This window comes from Paralichthys olivaceus, chromosome 11, assembly GCF_024713975.1.
Source record: "Paralichthys olivaceus isolate ysfri-2021 chromosome 11, ASM2471397v2, whole genome shotgun sequence".
Classification (NCBI taxonomy): domain Eukaryota; kingdom Metazoa; phylum Chordata; class Actinopteri; order Pleuronectiformes; family Paralichthyidae; genus Paralichthys; species Paralichthys olivaceus.
In genome coordinates this window covers 7,541,194-7,559,443 of record NC_091103.1, presented here as the reverse complement: position 1 = coordinate 7,559,443, position 18,250 = coordinate 7,541,194, and the positions used below count along the sequence as shown (strand labels likewise).

The 18,250-nt window shown below is 43.4% G+C and overlaps 2 protein-coding genes across 3 annotated transcripts in view; one reads left to right on the top strand and one right to left on the bottom strand.

Annotated features, from left to right (window-relative positions):
* igsf11 (immunoglobulin superfamily member 11) overlaps positions 1-18,250 on the top strand; it is a 124,938-nt gene that overhangs the window by 75,379 nt on the left and 31,309 nt on the right. The gene's annotated exons all lie outside the window — the stretch shown is intronic.
* Positions 560-11,402, bottom strand: LOC138412050 (uncharacterized). 2 transcript variants are annotated; one of them, XM_069534647.1, is made up of 10 exons: positions 11,195-11,402; positions 10,091-10,281; positions 9,786-9,968; positions 9,520-9,701; positions 9,295-9,418; positions 9,079-9,198; positions 8,898-8,981; positions 8,620-8,789; positions 7,090-8,494; positions 560-1,633 (listed from the first exon to the last, which is right to left on the bottom strand). In XM_069534647.1, exons 1-10 carry the CDS (start codon positions 11,235-11,237, stop codon positions 953-955), a joined length of 3,183 nt encoding a protein of 1,060 aa, XP_069390748.1. In that variant the 5' UTR covers positions 11,238-11,402; the 3' UTR covers positions 560-952. The 2 variants fall into 2 exon arrangements, with proteins under 2 accessions (XP_069390748.1, XP_069390749.1); XM_069534648.1 differs by lacking the exons at positions 7,090-8,494; positions 8,620-8,789; positions 8,898-8,981; ... (4 more) ...; positions 10,091-10,281; positions 11,195-11,402 and adding exons at positions 2,621-2,790; positions 2,899-2,982; positions 3,080-3,199; ... (3 more) ...; positions 4,092-4,282; positions 5,213-5,989 and having other exon boundaries at positions 560-2,495.

Below are 18,250 nucleotides of genomic sequence, written 5' to 3'. Positions count from 1 at the left end.
CTCAGGAGGTAAAGAGGGTCGTCCACTAACCAGGGGGTTGGTGGATTGATTCCCAGCTTTTCTGGTCTGCTTTCCGAATTGTCCTTGGGCAAGATACTGAACCATAAATTGCCCCTGATGGCTATGCTGGCACAGTGTAAATGGTGTGTGTGATAGAATAAGCGTTAGATGAGCTGTAAGAATTTTTGCATGAATGTGAAACTTGTACTGTAAGTGGTCAAAGTGCTATATAAATACAGTCCGTTTACTTATACAGTTGAAACTGCTTATAGTGATCATGGATATAGTGATCAACCGGTTATGGTTCAAAAAGCTTGGGACAGAATCCTTCTTATACAAATACTGAGTTTATACATGTGTCTGATCACACACTGAGAGACGAGAAGTGGCGTGTCAATTCTAAAAGATGGACAAACATACTCACCATAAATGCTTTCCACTATACAAACTAATAAGACATGACAAAAGTCCATTAGCATTACTATTTTACCCAAAGACCAACATAGGGTTCCCATATGCTCTTGGAAGGGCAGGATGAATGGATCAGTATTCACTTGGCTGACAGATGTACACATATGTTTATTGGTTAGAGTTAAGAAATGAGACCATGAGTTCTTTTTCAAAAATTAACATGGGAGTCAATGGAGAGGTGAGACCGGAAAACCTTTCTCGATAAATTGACCCAGCCTAAAGGACAGCACCGAGAGATGTCAGAGTGACATGTGTGTGTAGGAAACAAACTCTTTAACCTGATGTAACAATCATGTCTGTCAGATGAAATTCTTACAAAAGTCATAGCACAGCATTCAGCGTAAGGAGTAGCGGAACAAAAAAATGATGGAAGAAGAAAGAAGAATAATATCCCTGGAATGTTCGATTAATAATAATATAGGTGCCAATGCATTGCACCCATAATTATAGAAAAACACCAATAAATAAATAAATAAATATATCAGTCCTCCACTTTCCGACGGAAAAAACTGATGAGGCTTGAGAAGAATTTCTGGATTCTTCTTAGCCACTTCCTTTTGCCGCCTGAGGAGGCTGTGGCTGCAGCGGTGACGTCTACAGCCACGTCGTCTAAAGCCACGTCGTCAAAAGCCACGTCTACAGTCACGTCTACAGCCACGTCTACAGCTGCGTCGTCTACAGCCGCATCGTCTACAGCCACGTCTACAGCCACGTCGTCTACAGCAGCGTCGTCTACAGCCGCGTCGTCTACAGCCACGTTGTCTACAGCCACGTCGTCTACAGCCGCTTCGTCTACAGCAGCGTCGTCTACAGCCACGTCATCTACAGTGGCGTCAGAGCACCAGGACAGTTCACTGGTGTCATCGTCTTTAATTGAGGGTAATGAGGTGTCTTTGGAGGTTGACAGGTCAGAATCCAAGACTTCTGAACTGGTGTATTTGTCTCCAGTGGATGACTTGGGGGCACTTGTGGAGACTAGAGCCTCACAGGAGACTTTGTCCACTTTCCGACGGAAAAAGCTGATGGGGCTTGAGAAGAATTTCTGGATTCTTCTTAGCCACTTCCTTTTGCCGCCGGAGGAGGCTGTGGCTGCAGCGGTGACGTCTACAGCCACGTCGTCTAAAGGCACGTCATAAAAAGCCCCGTCGTCTAAAGCCACGTCATAAAAAGCCCCGTCGTCTAAAGCCACGTCGTCTAAAGCCACGTCGTCAAAAGCCACGTCGTCAAAAGCCACGTCGTCTACAGCCACGTCGTCTACAGCCACGTCTACAGCTGCGTCGTCTACAGCCGCATCGTCTACAGCCATGTCTACAGCCGCATCGTCTACAGCCACGTCTACAGCCACGTCGTCTACAGCAGTGTCGTCTACAGCCGCGTCGTCTACAGCCGCGTCGTCTACAGCCACGTCGTCTACAGCCGCTTCATCTACAGCAGCGTCGTCTACAGCCACGTCATCTACAGTGGCGTCAGAGCACCAGGACAGTTCACTGGTGTCATCGTCTTTAATTGAGGGTACTGAGGTGTCTTTGGAGGTTGACAGGTCAGAATCCAAGACTTCTGAACTGGTGTATTTGTCTCCAGTGGATGACTTGGGGGCACTTGTGGAGACTAGAGCCTCACAGGAGACTTTGTCCACTTTCCGACGGAAAAAGCTGATGGGGCTTGAGAAGAATTTCTGGATTCTTCTTAGCCACTTCCTTTTGCCGCCCGAGGAGGTTGTGGCTGCAGCGGTGACGTCTACAGCCACGTCTTCTAAAGGCACGTCATAAAAAGCCCCGTCATCTTCTGAACTGGTGTATTTGTCTCCAGTGGATGACTTGGGGGCACTTGTGGAGACTAGAGCCTCACAGGAGACTTTGTCCATGGAGTCAGTGTAACCTTTTTCTGAGATTGCACCGTGGCTACTGTCTGAGGTTGCACCATGGCTACTGTCTGAGGTTGCACCGTGGCTACTGTCTGAGGTTGCACAGTAGACACTGTTCGCATTTGGGCAGACCTTCATTGCCAGTTGGGAGGAGGTCCGACTGAATGAGGGAAGACAATCAATTAGTAAATGTAAATCAGTCAGTGTCAATTAATTAAAACCATCAGTCCATCCAACTTGATGTGTTTTTTTAGTTCCAGTGTAAAACAACATATGGTCACTTACTAGTCCCAGCTGTCGCCATCCTTTCTCAGGTGGCTCATGGTGATGAAGGGATGCCTCAGAGCTTGACGAGGAGTTATTCTCTGATCCCCGTCAACATGCAGCAACCCGCTCAACAGATTGACAAAGACCATGCGGTCGTCCATCTCAGCAGCCTCCAACCATGGATGGAACTGGATTTGAAAACAGGTTTCAGGTCAAATGATCCAGCTCCCAATTGACAGATAAATAACTGGCACAGATCCAGTCTCTACTTGTACAACACATGAGAGAGTACTCACAAAAATCAGGCTGATTAGAGAGCTCAGAGAGCTTGGCACCCCCTCTGTTTCCAAGCAGTTCGTTGCTCTGAATTCTTCTGCAGTCTAAAGGAACAAAAAGGAAACAAGATGAGAACAGGGCAGTAGGATTTAAAAGTGCTCCAATAAAATTTCCCATCAAAGAAGAACATGGTTACTCTACCATCAATCTCCATGATGAACGGTCTGCACCCCACTCTTCGATGAAGAAACATCGGCTGTAGTTGCCGTCACGGAGCAGTCGGTCCTCCGGCTGGCCCAGCACTGTTACTATGCCCTTCATCTGCAGACACAATACACATCATGAGAATCACATCCACTTACATTCTCTATGAATATGAAAAATAAATAAAACCCCATTTGGTGAGATGATACATACCATTTGATAATCAGAGCTAATACAGAACGGGTTTTGAGCCATGTACAAGAAGGCCAGTACGCACCCGACCCCCCACACATCGACGGCCTCGGTGAATGGAAGGCCGAGTGAGATTTCTGGAGCCCTGAGAAGGAAAAACATGAGCCAAAGATGAAAAATCTGTTGAAACATTTCAGAGCAGAGAAAATAATGAGGCTGAAAAGATATTGTGCAGGATGAACTCACCTGTACCCATTCGGCTGGATGTACATCCCCTGGTGGATTTTGGACTTCATCATGGAGCAGCCAAAATCTATCAGCTTCACCCTGAGTGGCTGATTCTGCAAGTGGACGAACATGATGTTTTCTGGTTTGATGTCTGCATGAATGACATCCATACCCTTCAGGGCGTCCAGGGCCTCAAAGACCTGCAGGGACAGAATGGATGCTAAACATGGGGATCTCTCTAACAAAAGTGTTGGTTTCATGATGCATTGATTGCAGCTACATACCTGCTTGGCAATTGGGCGGATCTGATTTAGAGGAAGGTACTTCCTCTGTCTCCACTGCAGGTCATAGAGACTTATGTCCAGCCTCTCAAACACCAAACAGTTCTGTTCCATGTGCACAAATTGCTCATGGAACCTGACCATGTAGGTGGAATCCAGGCGACCTATGAGTTTCAACATGGAAACCTGGAGAGAGAAGAGGAGGCTTAATGAGACAAGCCTGTCAGCAGCTTGTGATCAGCTTCATGTTCGGATGGAGCAGACAACACCGGAGCACAGGAATATAAACAAAGAATTCAGTCTCATACCTCATGCTTAGTGTCCTGGGTGGACTCTCTTTTTTTCAGGATTTTAACAGCCACATTCTGTTTAGTCCTGAGATCTATCGACGCAGCGATTTTTCCAAAGGTGCCTTCCCCTATCAAATTCAGGACTGAATAGGAGGAACAGCTGCTTTGGAGCACGTCGCCGGCCTTAACTTCATAAGCTGTCAGTGCAACTGGGGAGAGAGATGGTGGAGACAAAATGTGAAATGTGGGTGTCTTCAGTGTGAGAGATTCATTCAGTCAACCCAATATGAACAAACACACAACTGAACCAGGAGTCACATGTCTTTGTATTTCTGCAGTTTTCATTTTAAGATCATGTGAAGACTTAAAAAAATGACCAACATTGTGTTGATTTCCTGAAAACTTATTTAAAAAAGTACTTTTAAGTACTACTTAAAAAACGTATTTATGTTTTCAGTGAACATAGCAGACAAAATGATTTTGATGCTGTGATAAAACAGCGAAAACAACATTGGCCTCAAGTAACAAACAATGAGTTTTTCACTCTTGGACTTAAAGTCAGTGCAGAAGGTGACACAGCTGCTGAGTGTGTTACTGTGCATTTAAAGGGATGGGTCAGCCAAAAAATGAAAATGCACTCATTATCCAATCACTACTATGCAGATGGAGGGTGGATTGAAGTGTTTGAGTCCATGAAGGAGTTTCAGGGGTAAAACAGTGTTGCACCAAAATCTAATAACATTGAAGTAACTGGTGAGGGATTTTTCAAATGTAACAACAGAAAAAAGAGAACATGCCTCCATACTGCTCCTGTGGTGACATGTGTCTGTAAGCCCCAAGATTCAAATTCCACTAGAAACGGCTTCATTTACATCATGTTTTTAGCCTAAAAGTCAGCTACCGGAAGTAGTGATGCTAGCACAAGAAGCAATGCTAGCAGAAGTAGCCATGCTAGCAGAAGTAGCCATGCTAGCAGAAGTAGTCATGCTAGCAAAAGGAACTAGCCTCTGACATCTTCTTCTTCACGCATACACAAGGACACAGGTTGCACATTAAAATCACTTCTTCTGCTAGCATTACTACTTTTACTTGCATTGCTTCTCCTGCTAGCATAGCAGCTTTTGTTTTCAGAGTCTTACCTGAGGCAGCAGAAGAATCTCTTGTGTTTTCGTTTGAAGGCATAATGTCAGTTCAATGATTTCACGCGCAATACTGGGAAGCTGAGAATTTAACTGAAATCTTGAGTCTTCTTTTCCGGTCACACTTGAACTTCTCTCTCCAACTACAAAGGGTGGACTATCCTTTCCATCAAAGCTCTGCTCTCACATCATAAGAAAAACTGGCAGTTGTACTTTGATGTCTAGATTGAAGTGTTCTATAAAATATAGGCTACTTCCTCAATTAAAGGTACAGTGTGTAGGTGCAGCTGAACACCCCTCCCCTCACCCTCCCCTCCCAAACATGAAGAAGAAACTGTGGTAGCCTTCAGTTGTCAAAAACTCAAAAGGTTTAGTTTGTCCAGTTGAGATGACAGTAAAAAACATGGCCGCCTCCACAGAGAGGACCCCCCTTCATGTAAATATAATTTATTTAAATATAAAGGGCCTTTTCTGGGGTAAAGAAAACTACAATTCATACAATTTAGATGAAACAAACTAGTGAAAACATCATGGGGATTATTCTACATTCAATTTCTGACAATAGTTCCCTTTCCTTTAAATCTTACACACTGGACTGTTAAAAACATAAAGCAGCAACGTGTCTGAATTGTATTAAAATTCATCAAATTTGATCAAATAGTTACATCGTGACCGTGTGTTTGTGTGTGTGTTTGTGTGTGTGTTTGTGTGTGTGTTTGTGTGTGAGAGAGATTCAGGGGCCTCTCTCAATCCGCCATGTTTCTACAGCAGCTCAGAGTGTACAAATGGATGGATGAGGCTCAGGAGGTAAAGAGGGTCGTCCACTAACCAGGGGGTTGGTGGATTGATTCCCAGCTTTTCTGGTCTGCTTTCCGAATTGTCCTTGGGCAAGATACTGAACCATAAATTGCCCCTGATGGCTATGCTGGCACAGTGTAAATGGTGTGTGTGATAGAATAAGCGTTAGATGAGCTGTAAGAATTTTTGCATGAATGTGAAACTTGTACTGTAAGTGGTCAAAGTGCTATATAAATACAGTCCGTTTACTTATACAGTTGAAACTGCTTATAGTGATCATGGATATAGTGATCAACCGGTTATGGTTCAAAAAGCTTGGGACAGAATCCTTCTTATACAAATACTGAGTTTATACATGTGTCTGATCACACACTGAGAGACGAGAAGTGGCGTGTCAATTCTAAAAGATGGACAAACATACTCACCATAAATGCTTTCCACTATACAAACTAATAAGACATGACAAAAGTCCATTAGCATTACTATTTTACCCAAAGACCAACATAGGGTTCCCATATGCTCTTGGAAGGGCAGGATGAATGGATCAGTATTCACTTGGCTGACAGATGTACACATATGTTTATTGGTTAGAGTTAAGAAATGAGACCATGAGTTCTTTTTCAAAAATTAACATGGGAGTCAATGGAGAGGTGAGACCGGAAAACCTTTCTCGATAAATTGACCCAGCCTAAAGGACAGCACCGAGAGATGTCAGAGTGACATGTGTGTGTAGGAAACAAACTCTTTAACCTGATGTAACAATCATGTCTGTCAGATGAAATTCTTACAAAAGTCATAGCACAGCATTCAGCGTAAGGAGTAGCGGAACAAAAAAATGATGGAAGAAGAAAGAAGAATAATATCCCTGGAATGTTCGATGAATAATAATATAGGTGCCAATGCATTGCACCCATAATTATAGAAAAACACCAATAAATAAATAAATAAATATATCAGTCCTCCACTTTCCGACGGAAAAAACTGATGAGGCTTGAGAAGAATTTCTGGATTCTTCTTAGCCACTTCCTTTTGCCGCCTGAGGAGGCTGTGGCTGCAGCGGTGACGTCTACAGCCACGTCGTCAAAAGCCACGTCTACAGTCACGTCTACAGCCACGTCTACAGCTGCGTCGTCTACAGCCGCATCGTCTACAGCCACGTCTACAGCCACGTCGTCTACAGCAGCGTCGTCTACAGCCGCGTCGTCTACAGCCACGTTGTCTACAGCCACGTCGTCTACAGCCGCTTCGTCTACAGCAGCGTCGTCTACAGCCACGTCATCTACAGTGGCGTCAGAGCACCAGGACAGTTCACTGGTGTCATCGTCTTTAATTGAGGGTAATGAGGTGTCTTTGGAGGTTGACAGGTCAGAATCCAAGACTTCTGAACTGGTGTATTTGTCTCCAGTGGATGACTTGGGGGCACTTGTGGAGACTAGAGCCTCACAGGAGACTTTGTCCACTTTCCGACGGAAAAAGCTGATGGGGCTTGAGAAGAATTTCTGGATTCTTCTTAGCCACTTCCTTTTGCCGCCGGAGGAGGCTGTGGCTGCAGCGGTGACGTCTACAGCCACGTCGTCTAAAGGCACGTCATAAAAAGCCCCGTCGTCTAAAGCCACGTCATAAAAAGCCCCGTCGTCTAAAGCCACGTCGTCAAAAGCCACGTCGTCAAAAGCCACGTCGTCAAAAGCCACGTCGTCTACAGCCACGTCGTCTACAGCCACGTCGTCTACAGCCACGTCGTCTACAGCTGCGTCGTCTACAGCCGCATCGTCTACAGCCATGTCTACAGCCGCATCGTCTACAGCCACGTCTACAGCCACGTCGTCTACAGCCGCGTCGTCTACAGCCGCGTCGTCTACAGCCACGTCGTCTACAGCCGCTTCATCTACAGCAGCGTCGTCTACAGCCACGTCATCTACAGTGGCGTCAGAGCACCAGGACAGTTCACTGGTGTCATCGTCTTTAATTGAGGGTACTGAGGTGTCTTTGGAGGTTGACAGGTCAGAATCCAAGACTTCTGAACTGGTGTATTTGTCTCCAGTGGATGACTTGGGGGCACTTGTGGAGACTAGAGCCTCACAGGAGACTTTGTCCACTTTCCGACGGAAAAAGCTGATGGGGCTTGAGAAGAATTTCTGGATTCTTCTTAGCCACTTCCTTTTGCCGCCCGAGGAGGTTGTGGCTGCAGCGGTGACGTCTACAGCCACGTCTTCTAAAGGCACGTCATAAAAAGCCCCGTCATCTTCTGAACTGGTGTATTTGTCTCCAGTGGATGACTTGGGGGCACTTGTGGAGACTAGAGCCTCACAGGAGACTTTGTCCATGGAGTCAGTGTAACCTTTTTCTGAGATTGCACCGTGGCTACTGTCTGAGGTTGCACCATGGCTACTGTCTGAGGTTGCACCGTGGCTACTGTCTGAGGTTGCACAGTAGACACTGTTCGCATTTGGGCAGACCTTCATTGCCAGTTGGGAGGAGGTCCGACTGAATGAGGGAAGACAATCAATTAGTAAATGTAAATCAGTCAGTGTCAATTAATTAAAACCATCAGTCCATCCAACTTGATGTGTTTTTTTAGTTCCAGTGTAAAACAACATATGGTCACTTACTAGTCCCAGCTGTCGCCATCCTTTCTCAGGTGGCTCATGGTGATGAAGGGATGCCTCAGAGCTTGACGAGGAGTTATTCTCTGATCCCCGTCAACATGCAGCAACCCGCTCAACAGATTGACAAAGACCATGCGGTCGTCCATCTCAGCAGCCTCCAACCATGGATGGAACTGGATTTGAAAACAGGTTTCAGGTCAAATGATCCAGCTCCCAATTGACAGATAAATAACTGGCACAGATCCAGTCTCTACTTGTACAACACATGAGAGAGTACTCACAAAAATCAGGCTGATTAGAGAGCTCAGAGAGCTTGGCACCCCCTCTGTTTCCAAGCAGTTCGTTGCTCTGAATTCTTCTGCAGTCTAAAGGAACAAAAAGGAAACAAGATGAGAACAGGGCAGTAGGATTTAAAAGTGCTCCAATAAAATTTCCCATCAAAGAAGAACATGGTTACTCTACCATCAATCTCCATGATGAACGGTCTGCACCCCACTCTTCGATGAAGAAACATCGGCTGTAGTTGCCGTCACGGAGCAGGCGGTCCTCCGGCTGGCCCAGCACTGTTACTATGCCCTTCATCTGCAGACACAATACACATCATGAGAATCACATCCACTTACATTCTCTATGAATATGAAAAATAAATAAAACCCCATTTGGTGAGATGATACATACCATTTGATAATCAGAGCTAATACAGAACGGGTTTTGAGCCATGTACAAGAAGGCCAGTACGCACCCGACCCCCCACACATCGACGGCCTCGGTGAATGGAAGGCCGAGTGAGATTTCTGGAGCCCTGAGAAGGAAAAACATGAGCCAAAGATGAAAAATCTGTTGAAACATTTCAGAGCAGAGAAAATAATGAGACTGAAAAGATATTGTGCAGGATGAACTCACCTGTACCCATTCGGCTGGATGTACATCCCCTGGTGGATTTTGGACTTCATCATGGAGCAGCCAAAATCTATCAGCTTCACCCTGAGTGGCTGATTCTGCAAGTGGACGAACATGATGTTTTCTGGTTTGATGTCTGCATGAATGACATCCATACCCTTCAGGGCGTCCAGGGCCTCAAAGACCTGCAGGGACAGAATGGATGCTAAACATGGGGATCTCTCTAACAAAAGTGTTGGTTTCATGATGCATTGATTGCAGCTACATACCTGCTTGGCAATTGGGCGGATCTGATTTAGAGGAAGGTACTTCCTCTGTCTCCACTGCAGGTCATAGAGACTTATGTCCAGCCTCTCAAACACCAAACAGTTCTGTTCCATGTGCACAAATTGCTCATGGAACCTGACCATGTAGGTGGAATCCAGGCGACCTATGAGTTTCAACATGGAAACCTGGAGAGAGAAGAGGAGGCTTAATGAGACAAGCCTGTCAGCAGCTTGTGATCAGCTTCATGTTCGGATGGAGCAGACAACACCGGAGCACAGGAATATAAACAAAGAATTCAGTCTCATACCTCATGCTTAGTGTCCTGGGTGGACTCTCTTTTTTTCAGGATTTTAACAGCCACATTCTGTTTAGTCCTGAGATCTATCGACGCAGCGATTTTTCCAAAGGTGCCTTCCCCTATCAAATTCAGGACTGAATAGGAGGAACAGCTGCTTTGGAGCACGTCGCCGGCCTTAACTTCATAAGCTGTCAGTGCAACTGGGGAGAGAGATGGTGGAGACAAAATGTGAAACGTGGGTGTCTTCAGTGTGAGAGATTCATTCAGTCAACCCAATATGAACAAACACACAACTGAACCAGGAGTCACATGTCTTTGTATTTCTGCAGTTTTCATTTTAAGATCATGTGAAGACTTAAAAAAAATGACCAACATTGTGTTGATTTCCTGAAAACTTATTTAAAAAAGTACTTTTAAGTACTACTTAAAAAACGTATTTATGTTTTCAGTGAACGTAGCAGACAAAATGATTTTGATGCTGTGATAAAACAGCGAAAACAACATTGGCCTCAAGTAACAAACAATGAGTTTTTCACTCTTGGACTTAAAGTCAGTGCAGAAGGTGACACAGCTGCTGAGTGTGTTACTGTGCATTTAAAGGGATGGGTCAGCCAAAAAATGAAAATGCACTCATTATCCAATCACTACTATGCAGATGGAGGGTGGATTGAAGTGTTTGAGTCCATGAAGGAGTTTCAGGGGTAAAACAGTGTTGCACCAAAATCTAATAACATTGAAGTAACTGGTGAGGGATTTTTCAAATGTAACAACAGAAAAAAGAGAACATGCCTCCATACTGCTCCTGTGGTGACATGTGTCTGTAAGCCCCAAGATTCAAATTCCACTAGAAACGGCTTCATTTACATCATGTTTTTAGCCTAAAAGTCAGCTACCGGAAGTAGTGATGCTAGCACAAGAAGCAATGCTAGCAGAAGTAGCCATGCTAGCAGAAGTAGTCATGCTAGCAAAAGGAACTAGCCTCTGACATCTTCTTCTTCACGCATACACAAGGACACAGGTTGCACATTAAAATCACTTCTTCTGCTAGCATTACTACTTTTACTTGCATTGCTTCTCCTGCTAGCATAGCAGCTTTTGTTTTCAGAGTCTTACCTGAGGCAGCAGAAGAATCTCTTGTGTTTTCGTTTGAAGGCATAATGTCAGTTCAATGATTTCACGCGCAATACTGGGAAGCTGAGAATTTAACTGAAATCTTGAGTCTTCTTTTCCGGTCACACTTGAACTTCTCTCTCCAACTACAAAGGGTGGACTATCCTTTCCATCAAAGCTCTGCTCTCACATCATAAGAAAAACTGGCAGTTGTACTTTGATGTCTAGATTGAAGTGTTCTATAAAATATAGGCTACTTCCTCAATTAAAGGTACAGTGTGTAGGTGCAGCTGAACACCCCTCCCCTCACCCTCCCCTCCCAAACATGAAGAAGAAACTGTGGTAGCCTTCAGTTGTCAAAAACTCAAAAGGTTTAGTTTGTCCAGTTGAGATGACAGTAAAAAACATGGCCGCCTCCACAGAGAGGACCCCCCTTCATGTAAATATAATGTATTTAAATATAAAGGGCCTTTTCTGGGGTAAAGAAAACTACAATTCATACAATTTAGATGAAACAAACTAGTGAAAACATCATGGGGATTATTCTACATTCAATTTCTGACAATAGTTCCCTTTCCTTTAAATCTTACACACTGGACTGTTAAAAACATAAAGCAGCAACGTGTCTGAATTGTATTAAAATTCATCAAATTTGATCAAATAGTTACATCGTGACCGTGTGTTTGTGTGTGTGTTTGTGTGTGTGTTTGTGTGTGTGTTTGTGTGTGTGTTTGTGTGTGAGAGAGATTCAGGGGCCTCTCTCAATCCGCCATGTTTCTACAGCAGCTCAGAGTGTACAAATGGATGGATGAGGCTCAGGAGGTAAAGAGGGTCGTCCACTAACCAGGGGGTTGGTGGATTGATTCCCAGCTTTTCTGGTCTGCTTTCCGAAGTGTCCTTGGGCAAGATACTGAACCATAAATTGCCCCTGATGGCTATGCTGGCACAGTGTAAATGGTGTGTGTGATAGAATAAGCGTTAGATGAGCTGTAAGAATTTGTGCATGAATGTGAAACTTGTACTGTAAGTGGTCAAAGTGCTATATAAATACAGTCCGTTTACTTATACAGTTGAAACTGCTTATAGTGATCATGGATATAGTGATCAACCGGTTATGGTTCAAAAAGCTTGGGACAGAATCCTTATACAAATACTGAGTTTATACATGTGTCTGATCACACACTGAGAGACGAGAAGTGGCGTCAATTCTAAAAGATGGACAAACATACTCACCATAAATGCTTTCCACTATACAAACTAATAAGACATGACAAAAGCCATTAGCATTACTATTTTACCCAAAGACCAACATAGGGTTCCCATATGCTCTTAAAAGGGCAGGATGAATGGAGCAGTATTCACTTGGCTGCCACTAAATCCTACACACTCACCCCTACGGTTAAAGGTTAGTATTCTAACCTTTAAGGGTAAAGGTTCAGGTCAGAGTAAGTGTGCAAGAATTTAATGCAAATCTCTGTAATGTCCTTTAAGGTGACCTGTGAAAGTGCCTGTGTGTGTGCATGTGTGTGTTTTGGTGAAGGGCTTGTGGTTAAACAAATATTAGCACAGACCTCCGTATGTGTGCCATGACACCATAATCTATATCTGTGTGTGAGAAACTGTGGCCTGTGCATGTCTGTGTGTGTGTGTGTTTTCTCCCACATGGTCCAGGTGGCACGATGAGGCATTCCTTCCGGCTTCCTCTTTGAACACACATACAGACTCCGGAGGATGACTGCACGTTTCTACGGATGATTAGATTACGTAAGAAAACATTGCAGAGACCTAGAGTTGGTAAACCCAGATTATTGAGGATTATCATCCCGTTTGCTCCGCCTCTGTGTGTGTGTGTGTGTGTGTGTGTGTGTGTGTGTGTGTGTGTGTGTGTGTGTGTGTGTGTGTGTCAGTCACTGTATGAGGAGAATGGAGGACAGGGAGATGAAACAGAAGGAGGAGGTTGGGGGGAAAGGGCCGATGTGTGTGTGTGTGTATATATATATATATATATATATATATATATATATGTGTGTGTGGTGGGGGAGGTAGTGGTGGTGGTGGGGCTGGTTGAATGATGCTGCAAACACCAGAGCCAGATGGGACAGAACCCCTAAGCAGCTTAGAGTCACAGTAATCACGCAGGCTAAGTTGCCATCAATGGTGTATGTTCATGTTTGTGTGCGCTTGTGTGTTGCGCCTCGTACCTTAAACGGGCGGCCCGCAGATGTACGCTTGTGCATGAGAGTGCGAATAAGAGATGGAGCAAAAATGTTCTCATGCAATCAAGATATCAGAGGAGACGAGGAGAAAGTGAGAGGAAGAAGCTGCGAGAGGAGAGAGTGTTCATGGGAAGATCAGGTCAAAAAAGGTGCCATTATTTCCTCTCCCCAGTGCCGATGAGATATCACAGAAAACAATGGAGTGGGAAATGACACTGTGTATGTCACGTTACACAGATATCTGCCTCAGGGGGCTCTGCGATCAATATCCCTCTGTCAATAGCAATCAGCTCAGAATTGCTGTATGAAATCGATCACCTTTTGTCAACAAAGCAAAATAATACCCACAGATTTTCATGCATTTGGAAAGAACAAACGTTGGGATTCAGTAGGAACCTTTAAAATATGCATAAACACATAAAGAGCACTCATGTCTTTTCAAAGCATTTGTGTTGTGTTCCTCCCCGCACAGTGAGAGGAGAGATGGTTTTTAAAACTGCAGGAAAAAAAAAAGCTAACTGTAAAACCCAGGAGACGAGCCTGCACGAATGTATTTACCTACATGAATATTCAATAATTGGGCTGCAGCACTTCACAAAGGGAAGTAATCACTGATTTATTTATTAGTGTTTTTGACATGCTATGCAATTATGCCACTGCAGGCAAGCTGCTGGGCTGCTCTCTGCCCTGCCCTAAAGCTGTTGTGCATGTGTGTGGTTGATTTTTAGCTATGTTATGGATTCAAATGGATCAATAGTGATGATTGTTCTGGTGCAGGCATAATAACAATGCTCAGTGAGTGATGGCTGAATGATATGCAACTGTGTTACCGGCATTGTTTCATTTTTAACACCAAAGGAATCAGTCGTCATTAGTTCGCGAGCTCCCTTTTGTTCCAATTATTTCATTCAATTGCTAAAATCAACTGCTGCACTCACTCTCTATCTCTCTCTCCACACCTTGCTTTCCCATCACTTTATCTCTCCACTCTTCTGATTCTCTCTCTTTCCCTCCCCTCTCTCCAGAGAAGAGGGTGATGACAGCCAGTCCCCACTCTCTGCTCATTGAACATTCAGCTTTGCTTTTGATGGCATTAATTTGAATGTAAATGATGCTGTGATGGAAAAAAAAGCTTTCACTGGGCCCAGCGCAAGATTTCGCACATGAAATACACGCTGATGTCTGAGCCGGTCCGTAGAGAAGGGCAAAGATAAACAACTGGAAAAAAAGCTACGTATGTATGGAGCCGTTACTTTCTCCTGAAGCCATTAACGCCCGTGGAACATAATGAAATTACACCTTCACTCAAGGGATTCTGTCAATGGTTTGATCAATAAATGCCTTAATTCTTGATTTGTGATTTTAGCTCGACTCCAATGGGGTCATTTGTGTCATGACTAATGGCTCTTAAAGGGGGGGGTGGATCAAACTGGTGAAATGTCAGTTTGCTGTGAGAGATGTTTGGCTGAAAGGCTGAAAGGATAAAAACACAAATTAGTCAAGTAGGCTACAAGACATGGGATGAGATTGAAATGAGAGCGAAATGTGTGTGGTGACAAAATTTAAGTTTTACTAATAAGACTATAGGCACTGTAGAAAATGAATTCATAGAAAAATAATGAATCAGTTCAATTCGAACTACTTTATTAATCCCATTAATAATTAGTAATAATTAGTAATTCATTTCGGACAGCTTGAACAAAAAAACTAAAAACATACCCAGGTACAAGATACAACAGAGCTAAATCAGGGATAAGATCTTATGATGATACATAATAAATCCCATAAATTACACAAGGAAATTATGTTGGAAATGATGGCAAAGGATGAGGGATAACAAATATATAAGAATACATATAAATTATATAACAAAGATAATGACAATAAAAAAAGTTTGAAAGCTTTGCATCTTTGTATGCATTCATAAAAGAAAGGAAAACACAGTTGTCGTTTTTATGGTTTTTTATTATTTATTATGGCCTCATTGTTCTGTCTTCCCCCTGTTTGTGCCATTTGGACAAAACTAAGAATAACAGAGAAACCATTGTGTAGACTGAATTTATGGTTGATCAGGTCACATGAGGTGCTCTACAGAAAACTCCACGATGGCCTCTGTTTCTCTGCCGTATATACATATAGCTCTGATTTTTTACTATTAGTGGGAAATCATATAGGACTCAATTCTAGACAAAGAAAATTAACAACAAAATATCTTACATCTTACCAGCTTTATGTTTCCTCCTCCTCTCCTCTATAATCACTGTCATCTCACTTCATTCTCCTCTGCATAATTCAGCTCTTTTTATTCTCGTGTTTCACTTCTCACCCATTCAAATGTCAGCTGTTTTCCATAATGTCCTCTGTCTTCCTTGCCTTTGTCTAGAGAACCCATTTATTTCTAAAATTCCATATTCCCATTTCCCCACCTTTACTTCATCTACCTAATTAGCTCCTGCAAGGAGGTTTTCGTCTGCGTTTGTTCGTTAGCAGGATTACTCAAAAAGTACTGGACGGATTACCACAAAACTTGGTGGAAGGATATGGGTCAGGGTGGAGACCAATTAATGTTGGTGTTGATACGGATCAGGGGCAGATTTTTTTTGTGAGATAAAGTGTTTTTTTGACATTTTTCCATTCAATAATATTCACTATTTAATTAACATTCAATTAATTTAATTAACATTTACTCATGAATGTATCGTCAAATCTCCAAATTATATTTTTCAATTCAACATAAATGTTTTAGTTCTTCTTATTCAAAGCAAAAAAAAAACTTGGAAATTCTTATTGAAACAAATGATTATGATAAAACTGACATCACCTCATTTAAAAAGTACATTTTCAAGAGAACATGGCTCCACAGAACTGCATTAAGATATTGGATATCAAATAAAAAAATCCAAGAGCCATGTGAAAGAAGGCGCAAAAAGCATTCAAATAACTATGTAAAAATGCACTGAACCAGAAGAATGATTCACCAGGACTGTATGCTGCTCCCTGAGGAGTTCCATCCATCTATACTCTTCTAAGTCTATATAAGACCCATTTAGGATCATACAGATCCACAATTTATATTTTCCAACACACACACTCGACCCCTCTCCCACTAATCACTGTATTTTATTAGGCAGCTCCAGCTTCCTTCACGTTCACAGCGCCTAACATGACATTCACCATCTTGCGTCTTTTACAACATCATTGATTTCCAGTCTCCACCCGATGTGAGCCTTCGGCCCGCTCGCCCCTGGCGCCGTACATCACCCTACATTAAGGCATCACCTTTTATATCCCTTCCTTTATATCATCGTATCCTTTACACCTCTGCCTTTATAGCTCTCTCTGCCCCTCTGACTTCAAACTGATGCCTCTCTAAACTGCCACTTATACAGTAGCTTCCCCCGTGAGGAAAATAGTTATAATTTTAAGATATTTCTTAGCATTGGAGAGGTTTTAAACATTTATCAGCCGTCTTCGATCATGCCATACCATCCGCCTCCCTTTCAACTGCGCGGCCTGATGGGCGTAGATGTGCAAAATCAGTCAAGATGTCACTTTGAAGCTTCGTAAAAATTCCTCTCCTCTCGTTTGACCTTCCACAGACGGAGGTACACGAATCCCATAATATCTTTTTGGAAATCTTCTGCGTTCCCTGTTCTCTCCGGGGCTCTTTGAGACAGGAATAGACTGATGGAGTGTGTGACTGCCTCCACAGTAATTATGTGATGAATGCCCTCATTCTGTGCGCAGCCCCGAGCAGTGAATAGCCCAACTGATTATTGAGGGGTGTGTTCTCGTAGGAAGACATGAGAATAGATAGACTCAAACAAAGAACCTCAGAGAAAAGATGATATAGTGTGTGTGAGTGAGCTATTAACATTGGCTCGACTTCCAGCCAAAAGTGACAATGAACTGATCATAGCAGGTACATCGACTGTTGTCAGCCGAGAGGTAGTCCATTTAGAGCCACACCCGCCGCCGCTGTGCCCCCGTCTATCCACACGCTCACAACGATTGAGCCAGCCGTGAGTTTGCCACTTCTACGACAACACCATTTCTCTGCATTTTGAGTGAAACGTTAAGGCCAACAGACCGAGCTTTCAACATTTTTAAACCCCCTTCGATGGATGTTAAGCTCCATTAATAATACCACGTTCTCGCTGTCGAGCTCATATGGATTTTCCTTCACAGAGGGGATACAGTGCGAGAGGCAGAGGGAGAGAGAGAGAAACAGCTGAAAAGATGGATCATTGAAGGATAACGTTCAACAGCTCCCATATCTAACCCCGGAACAGACCAACATTAGTGTAAGCCTCTGAGGGCCGGGCTGTAGCAAACATCCGTATCTGTGTCGTATTTTCACGAGCTGACAGGTGGGGGACGCACAAAAAGATGCTGCCATCTGTGTTTGTGTATGTGAACAGGTGAGGGACAGTTCGTTAACCTTGTATTCCTAGTCCATGACGTCATGATTTTTCTGGCCGGTGTAATTCTGAATAATTTTAAAATTCTACATACAAACACGTGATCATTTCGTGCATGGTGTATCACCAAAGATCAATCCAACCAACAGTCAGGGTTAATTAAGCTGAGTCTCTTTGGGGCCCTTATCATTTTAATTTCGGCTGTTCAATGAAAACCACATATTTCCAGATTTGGTGATTTGGAGATTAATTGGGGGATGAAGACTTTCTTTATGGGTTGAAAAAAAATTCCCCTTCGTTTGAAGTAAAAGGAAAAAGAGTGCTTGAGAGCTGAAAACAAGGCTGTTTGTCTCAGCTCATGAAAAGCTGACATTTAGATGATCCATGGTGTTCATTGGACCGTGACACTGGGCTGGAGTGAT